Here is a 9,413-nt window from a genome sequence, read left to right on the forward strand (position 1 = left end):
TGTTCAAAATGACAATCTCTCCCTTTTACTTTGGTGAGGGGTAAGTGTGAACCAAGATGAAAATGTATACCTCTTGTATATGTGTAGACAGATCTGTCTACACATATAACTGCAGTGCATTTTACTTCTCATATGTCTGCACTTACTGTAAAAATAAAACATTATTAATGTATAAGTACCCCACTAAAAGAAATCTACAGAGTGTCAGTGTGTATTTGGAAAATTATGAGTACATGGAATGATTCTGTGAATCCATTTCCTTGTTGTGGGGAAAGACAGGCCATGCTTTACCATGTAACTTACAAAGAATACTGAATAAGTACATCAATAGCTATTCCTTTCCCTAGACAAGAGGTTAGACTATTAACTAAACAACTATTAATAAACAATTAATAAACACACACACAAAACACCCACATATATACTCACTGCTCTGGGAGAAAAGGATTAACAGATAGGGATTCTGAAAAGAATATTTGAAGAATGTTTATCTTAGAGTACAATGACTTTGAACAATTCCCTTAATTTCTCTGAGCCTCCATTTTCTCACTGTAAAATGGGGTTAATAATCACAGAGATGCTGGGGGAACTGAATGACATAATTCACACTCAGTACATAACACAGTGCCTGACACATAATAAGCAGTCCAAAAATGTGGGGTTTTATTATTGCTATCAGCTGCATAAATCACTCTCTCATGGAGCAATTCTAATCTCAAGGTAAAGTATTTTTCAATGTAGGATTTTAAGATTCAGTACAAATTTTGTATTTTGGGACTCAGTGTTAATATCATTATCTTACTCTTTTTTTTGTACATAGAGGACAGGCATACCTCAGAGATATTGCAGGTTCCATTCCAGACTACCGCAATAAAGCAAATGTCACAATAAAGCGAGTCATAAATTTTTTGATTTTCCAGTGCATATAAAAGTTATGTTTATACTATATTGTAGTCTGTCAAGTGTGCAATAGCATTTTGTCTTAAAAAGTACATACCTTAATTTAAAATACTTAATTGCTAAAAATGCTAAGCATTATCTGAGCCTTGAGTTGCATCTTTTCGCAATAGTAACATCAAAGAGCACTGATCACATATAACCATGACAAATATAATATTAATGAAAAAGTCTGAAATATTTCGAGAATTACCAAAACGTGACACAGAGACATGAAGTGAGCAGATACTGTTGGAAAAATTGCGCCGATAGACTTCCTCCACACAGGGCTGCCACAAGCCTGCAATTTGTAAAAAACGCACTATCTATGAAGCACAATAAAGCGAAGCAAAGCGCAATAAAACAAGGTATGCCTGCACTTTATAGTGCAGATTATTTTAATATACAATTTAACATCTGAGTCAACAATCCTCTGATACAAGCAGGAAACTAAGATTTTCGCTATCTTCATCTATAGTGTGGGTTTAGTTTAGTTTATATCAAAGGCCAATTATTATTCTACTTTTGAGAACACATTTTGTTTTCATAATGGAAATATGATTCAAATTCTGAACGATTAAGTGGAGACTTGCTTCTGGAATACACCTATTTAATGAAATGAGGAATCCCAGAGGTATGTCCCCTTTTTTCTACTCAGATATTCACAATGGAATCCCAGTTTTTCAGTAGTTCTGCATGTATCCTTTGCACAAGTCTTTTTCTAAAACTCTATAAAGCTGTCAACCCCACATTACAATGCTACTATATATAACGACTTTACATAAGAGAATAGAGGCCGGCCATTTTTAGAAAATGCAGGTGTCATGTAAGCCCCTTTCTGAAAGAAAGAACTTAGCTCAATTTCCTTTGAAGAACTGGAGACTTGAAACTGAAAACTTTATTAATGCCATTGTCTCCTTGTATCAGCAGGTTCCAGAGAGATTCCTGGAAGTTGCGCAGATCACATTACGGGAGTTTTTCAATGCCATTATCGCAGGCAAAGATGTTGATCCTTCCTGGAAGAAGGCTATATACAAGGTCATCTGCAAGCTGGATAGTGAAGTCCCTGAGATTTTCAAATCCCCAAACTGCCTACAAGAGCTGCTTCATGAGTAGAAATTTCAACAACTCTTTTCGAATGTATGAATAGTAGCAGTCCCCTTTGGATGTCCAAGTTATCCGTGTCTAGATTTTGATTTCATATATATATGTGTATGGGAGGCATGGATGTGTTACAAAATCAGCTGGTAATTCCTCCTCATCATCTTTCTCTCATTTTCTTCTGTTTTCCATTGCAAGGGGATGGTTCTTTTCCTTCCGCCTTTAGTTTACTTTTGCCCAAGGCCCTTAACATTTGGAGACTTAAAATAGGGTTAATTTTCAGGGAAAAAGAATGTTGACGTGTGTAGTCTATATTAGCAAGGAAGGGCATTTTTAAAAGATGCTTCTGCTGGATTGATGGTTTATTGCGCATGGCGATTGGCGGAGGGAGACCCGTGACACAGCACTACTCTGTAGTTAGTGATGTGTCTCTTGTTTTTACTGCTGAGAAGGTCGGAAAGCTCAATGAAACCACTTGATAAACTTAAATATTTTGTTTGATTTGAACTCAGTAAGTCGCTTTTTATCACACATTTAAAAATAATGCCGGTGGCAGATGAACAACTCACTTTTCAAAAGTACCCCAAAAGGCCAAATTTTAAAAAGAAACATAATCACTAACCGTCAAGTCTTTCCTAAGAGAAATGGCAAACACCACAAGCTAGTACCATTTTCTTTGGAGGCAAAGCAGTTTTGTACAAAACTGACTCTTTCAAAATGAGACTGGAAATTCATGTGATTTCTAGTCACCTCTCAAAATTTTGCAATAGGTTCTTCTTGGTAATAAGTGAGTATCTATCGTTCTTCATACAGAAAAACCCCTATAACGTGTTATCATTTTCTATTTATCTTGCTTCAGATACTAAAAGGCACATAAGTTTCAAATTTATTCTTTGCTCAACTTTGTTTATGTGGTTTAAAAGAATTATCATTTCTGTTTAATATTTAACACTTTTTTTTCCAAAAAACACTATTTTCTGAATTCCTTTCTATGGTAAGGAATAAAGGACATCCCAACTTGACCATAAAATTCCTGCCTACACTAGAAGTTTGTTAACAGCTGCTAGCTGACGCGATCTTCCCCTCCTGAGAGGAGTACATATGAGAATGACCTATTTTCCTATACATTTCCACTCTACCCTGATGGATATTCAAAGTGGTGACAGTCTAATTTTTAAGTGTTTCTTCATTTTAGGTACAGCGTTTTAAAGAAATTGATACAGTCTCTTCTAATTCAGAAGCTAGTAATTGACCAAAACGTGAAGAGTGTATAGAATAGGAGAGTTTGGGAGTTAACCCAAAAGACACAATTTCAGCACACATAAGAAAGCTAGCTGCTATTTCATGCTTTCTTCAATGGTTCTCCTCTTTTTTCTTTTTCTTTATTTTTTTTCCAGTTTTTCAAAGGTGTACAAAGTCCCATACTTGCTTTTAAAAAGCCGTATGGCATTCACACTTGTTTTCTTAGATGGGTTTTGTGTACAGATGCAGTAAGAATTACTTTTTTTTTCTAATAGTGTTTTCCAGAACCCTCCCTCCCCTTTGGTAACTTGATCTACATCTCCTAAAGTGACAAAGTAAAAAAAAAAAAAAAAAAACCTGGTATTTAGATCGTATACAACATAAATATCATTTTTCCTTGATTTTTATAAAAATTACATTTGACTTTGGAGACTGCAGGTTGACCCATGTAACTAGGTGACCCAATCGCTGTAATTTAACATCATTTATAAATTCTGCTGATGGACAGGAATGTATGAAGGCAATTATTGTCAGCACAAAGCCTTAAAACCTGCTGACTTTAAGTTAAACGGCGCGGTCCTATGATGCCTGCGTCATTCAGGAGACACGGCCTCTTGCGGTGTGGACAGAGTGCAGTGGCCCGGGCGGGAACACCCTGGGCCTTGCTCTGCACCCACAGCCAAACACATGGCCCAGCTCGCAGGCTCCTACACAGAGCCATCAGAGCCAATTTGTTCTTGTTCTGGTTTGTTTGGAAAAAAAAAAAAAAGAAGTGTTCGGATAATCATCACATTGGAATAAAATGAAAACCAAAAAAAAAAAAAAAATCACATCAGCACAAAGTAGGGAAGCAATCTCAACTTGTGGTCACACTCTTTCGCCTTGCTTCACGCCCAAGAGTATGACATTCATTGTTCACATCAGTATAGAACTGGGTCTTTGCTGTTCCATGTAATTCACATCACCATTGTGTTGCCATTTGCAAGATAAAAGGCAAAACCCGTAATGTCTTCACCTATAAAGATAGATTGCTAGTATCTTCCTGATCTGGGGCAAATTCAGTATTGATTCCAGAGGTATTTGAATGTTTAGTATTATTCTCCCCTGCCTTTCTAATTGAAATAGACAAATTAAGCAAAAATGTGTGTTCACAACCAAATGTTGATGCACTTATCTACAATAATATCCTCTCAATGTTCACTGAGGCATAGAAATTGTTTCAGAGTAGAAATTGCAGCGTGAGGAGAAACTCACCTCACTGTCCTGGAAACAGAACTCAATCATTTTGCTTTTAGGTGATTCTTTTTTCTTTCACCATCATAAAATCTTGTGCCTCCCAGTGCATTGGAAAATGACAAAAGTCTATCTCTCAAAACTCCTATTTAACAAGTTTTCTTTAAGTCACCATCTTTCCAATCTTAGCTCAACTCTCACCAAGTAAAAATTGGCGACTTGGGAGAAAGTTCACTTTCTCTGGTGGGAGGGTGAAGGACTAGGGACAGTTTACACAGGGAAACAAAGTCTAAAGTCCATGTTGAAATACCACATTTCCACTTATTTTCTGCTAACCCTAAATTATTTTTGCATCTACACTTGAGGTTATAGTCTGTGCCTAGACCTAAATGCACCAGCGGGGGGATTTTTTAAAATCCTTCAAAATCCCAGTTTTTTCCCACAAGTACAATTGTTCTTGTGCCTTCTGTGGCTTTCGATTTCATCTTTTTGACTTTATTTCCAATTACTACAGCTGCAATAAACACTAGATTTTTTTTCTGGCTGTTTGACATAACGTTGATAGCTATGCATATTTTGTGTCTTTTTAAAACAAAGCAGGAGAATACGTTTTTGAAGAAGAGAATTTTTAGAACAGTTTGATACCGCAAATTATTTTTTCCTCAATTGTTTGAGCAGCATTCGAGTTTTGAAAATTCTTGTAGAAGCCAATTTTTTGTAACTGTGGTGCAAATCTTGTGTTTTCTTAGCCTAATGAAAAGTAGTATAGAAGCAATATTTCATACCATGTGCTATATATGTGTGTGCAGATGTGTGAACATAAAAACACATACACACATATACACACATGTAAAAATATACATATATATATGCGTGTGAAGTGGAAAGCTTACCTTTTCCTATCTAGATTTAAGGACCTATTTTAGGCATTTGTTATGTTTTGTGAAAAGAATGTTCTATTTGCAACAACAAAACATTTAATTCTTACTGTATCTCTGGCTGTTTAATGAGGACATTTCACTTTAAATGGTAAAACAACGTGGAAGATGGTAGAATGTAGTAATTATTTAAGGAAATGTTCACCCACATATTCCTGAAGTTTGCTTTGTGCCTCCAAGTATTATTTCATTAAAGTGTTTTATGTTTGCAGAATCTTTGTTGCTGTGCTAGGGATGTGGGTGAATATCATTTTTAAAAATTTTAAAAACAACAAAAAAAAGCAAAACAAAAACACTAAAGCAAGAGGGGAACTTTTATAAAGCAATGTAAATATTTAACCTCATGGCTGTTGTTACGTAAGACATGAGATTTTAATAAATAACTACATTCTCACAACATCTGTTGAATTTATTAGGAACACTTCAGTGACTGTATAGACAGTTGAAAGCATTCTTGAAAATCCTGCTCTCTACTTTTAAAAGATAACAGTCTCTTTCATCAGATGTCAAGGGCAAGGGTAATGCAGTTTCTGTAAATTTATGAAATTTCTTTTCTATGTACATGAAGACATTTAGTACGTAACCTCCCTCCCCCCCACACACACACATACATGCATACACATACAGGTTAATATTAAGTCATAAAGCTAAAGGTTTGGGGGCTTTAAAAATAAGATGTCCCCCAGAAGCGATCATGAATTCATCAAAGAAAAAGTGGTTTACAGACTCCCCTGAAAGAAGCAGTGTACATGTGAGGACAGAGCAGAATCTCTTTGCCATGTATATTATAGAATCTTCATTGGTGTGAATAGTACAAATGTTTCGTTCTGGTACAAACTCTGTGTTTGCAAATTACAAGAAGCATTGTTTTCGAAAAGCTCCCCTTAAAAGAACGTAACTGGTTTCTATGAGTAAGCAGTTACTGTATTGCACTTACATGTGATGTTGAAGGAAATGCAGTTTTGTTTTCTGTAGATCTGTTGGTTGTAAACCATCCATAAGACTAAAGCTAAAATGCTCATATTCAGAGCTGGGATCAAAACTGGTATTTAACCTTTGCATCTTCTTATAATCATCCTTCTAAGAATATAACGGAATCTGGAAGCATCTGGACTTTGAGTCTTTTCAACTGAGCCCTCTCTCAAACCTGACACCCCCGAAAATGCACAGACATGAACAGAAAAGGCAAACAGACTGGCCCTCTTCTGTGAAAATGGCTTCATTCTTTATTTTTAAAATATTCGAATATTCTCCATAGGTGGGAAAAGCAGTTTAAAGTTGTATATTACCACTTCAAAATTAGAATTAGAAAAGCAAATGTATTTGGGGTTGGTCTCAGCAATACCCAGAAAAATCAAAGGTCCTGGCTTCCCCCAATATTGTCCCAGCCATTTCTCATATGTATATAGTATAAACCGTGACAAAACACTGCCTTTATATTATTTAGCAATATGTTGTAAATAGCATTATTAAGCTCTTTTTTTTTTGTAATAAAGACCCTTTGATTTGAATATAGTACAATAACTGAACTGATAAAGTCAATTTTTGATTTTTTTTTTAGCTAGAGGCAATTTCAATTGTGGATTTTTGTTGTTGTCTATTGTTCTGAAGACTTTGCATAATTTATTGGTTTAATTTATCCTAATTTATTTGATGAAGGTGTACAATTTTGTATTACCAAGGATGTACTGTAATATTAATTGATATGATAAAAAAAAATGAGACTCCCTGTCCATATTAAAAAGTAAATAAAAAGGTGCAGTAGACAATTGATTTTAAAGTAAAAGTAAAAAATTTAGTTTGGCAGCTACTAAATTTTAAAACAGGAAAAAAAAAATAGTTGTGGGGGGAAGGGTGGGAAGGGGGTTTTACTTTGTGTGTTTAAGCTTTTGTATACTCTCCAAACTTTTACCTTTTGCTTTGTACCACTTAAAGGATACAGTAGTCCAATTGCCTTGTGTGCCTTCCATCTTCTCTTAAACTGAATGTATGTGCAGTATATATGCAAGCTTGTGCAAAATAAAATATACATTACAAGCTCAGTGCCGTTTGATTTTTTTTAAACATGTGACATTTAATTTTCGGACCTGTGTCCAGTTGTAGGACAGCAGGCTAGTTGTGACTGTAATATCAGTGATGGAGTTTTCCTTCCTCTCCCCACACTTGGCACTTTATTTTATTTATTTATTTATTTTTGGCCACGCAGCTTGCAGGATCTTAGTTCCCCAACCAGGGATTGAACCCGTGCCCTCGGCAGTGAAAGCGCAGAGTCCTAACCACTGAACTGCCAGGGAATTCCCTGGAGTTTTCTTTTTATTGCAATTCTTAATTATGTTGATACAAACCTAGGATCAATGCATGCAACTCCTAGAAATGATCTTTTTCATTTCAGACGTTCGTAGTAAATGGCTAGATATCTGTCTGAAAACTCTTCTCACAGATTAAACTTTAGCCCTCAAAATTTAAATACGACAAATATTTTGGTTCAAAACAATGTTGTGAGCTAAATTCAGTTCAACGATTGCTAATGTCTCATGATTTGAAGAACAAGGAAAGATGTTCCCCCAACTCACAGAATGGTAAATATATTATTTGAAATATGGGGAGTGAGAGCTTGTGCTGTTTCTACTTGGTTGAACTCAGAGCTAAGTCCTAATGTAAATTCAAAACCTTTCTAAAGTGTTCCTTTAGACATGACTGGCAGCATGTTTCATACTAAGAACATTGGTTGTATGGCTTTTGAAATTTTTATCTCTTTTGCTTTGGTTTAAAATCATGTCTCCTTTATCTTCAAATCAGGAGCATGAAGAATCAGCAGAAATCATTGACCCTATTAAATGTCATTCACAGCTGCACCTCCCTTTCCATCCACCATATTATTGTTCAGTGAGTCTTCATCTCTCAGATGCCTTCATTTGCTTTTCCCCTCAATGATGAAAACTTGGTATTTTGACCCTGTTGTCATGAGGGTGCTTAGAACCAATGCAATCTCGAAACTATTAAATGCTAACAGTACTTTTCCACTTTCAGCTCTTTTTCTATCAATGGCACAAACTTAAATTCCAGTCTTCCTAACTGAATTGTGAAAAAGAGCATGACTGTGTCCCTCTAGGCCAAAATATTTATTCCCTGATTGGAGAAAAAAGGGAATTCCCCCCAACTCCCTTCTACCTGCTCTCGAAAGGGAGAAGGCATTTGTGGTAATGTAATGACTTCCATCTTCTGGTACTTATTTAACACCAATCCGCTTTAAATCAGATTGGATAATCCAGGTAGAGACTAAATCACTAAGAAGTTACAGCAGGTGGTAATGTTTTCTGAGAGGAGGTTTATTTAAAATGTTAGCTTCAAATCATTGCTTTTGTGACTCTAATTATCTGATGGCACTAGTCCAGAATAATATGTACCATTCTTCTTAACATTGATCTGAATTCTGATCACAAACTTTTTCCACATATGTCTGTCTTGATGCCTGGCAGTATCCTTGCTATACTTGAAGGTATAAGTTTCACCAACTAATAGTAAAGAAAAGGTTAATTTTATTCATCGGTACCTCCATTTATCATCATAAATGATTTACAAGTTTTTCTTAAAGACTAACAGCTAAAGGTCATCACATTTTTACAATTAATTTACTCACACATGCTAAGGTGAGGGATAGATGTCCCTGAATACAAGTCATAGGAAAATGTCAAATATTTACTGTGTGTTACCAAGTTCTGGGGTCTATGAACACTCCTGAAGGCATAAAATACAAGGGAGGTATTTATAAAGGAAAAGAGCTCATACAATTTTAGAAAACAGCTGATATGATATCTAAGCAAAATGGTGAAAGATTACTAAAGAGATAAATGGTGCCACACATTCCCCCACGCCCCACAAGCAATATAACCCTTTGGAGGGAGGGTCAAGACTGTGGAGGAAAAAACCTAAAGGGTAACCTTTCTAACTAAAGGAAAATAA

At 35.6% G+C, this 9,413-nt stretch overlaps 1 protein-coding gene across 7 annotated transcripts in view; it reads left to right on the plus strand.

Moving 5' to 3' along the window:
• The window catches only part of PROX1 (prospero homeobox 1), a 53,239-nt gene extending 45,747 nt beyond the window's left edge, over nt 1-7,492 (plus strand). For 6 of the 7 annotated variants that reach the window (XM_082471480.1, XM_082471479.1, XM_082471483.1 and 3 more), the window contains one exon: nt 1,864-7,492. In XM_082471480.1, coding sequence (XP_082327606.1) covers nt 1,864-2,052 — 189 coding nt within the window. In that variant the 3' untranslated portion in view covers nt 2,053-7,492. The remainder of the gene's footprint in view (nt 1-1,863) is intronic. The other variant, XM_082471485.1, reaches the window with a different exon arrangement.
• Nucleotides 7,493-9,413: the final 1,921 nt, after the last annotated feature.

Source organism: Balaenoptera physalus (assembly GCF_965194825.1).
Source record: "Balaenoptera physalus genome assembly, chromosome: 1".
NCBI lineage: Eukaryota > Metazoa > Chordata > Mammalia > Artiodactyla > Balaenopteridae > Balaenoptera > Balaenoptera physalus.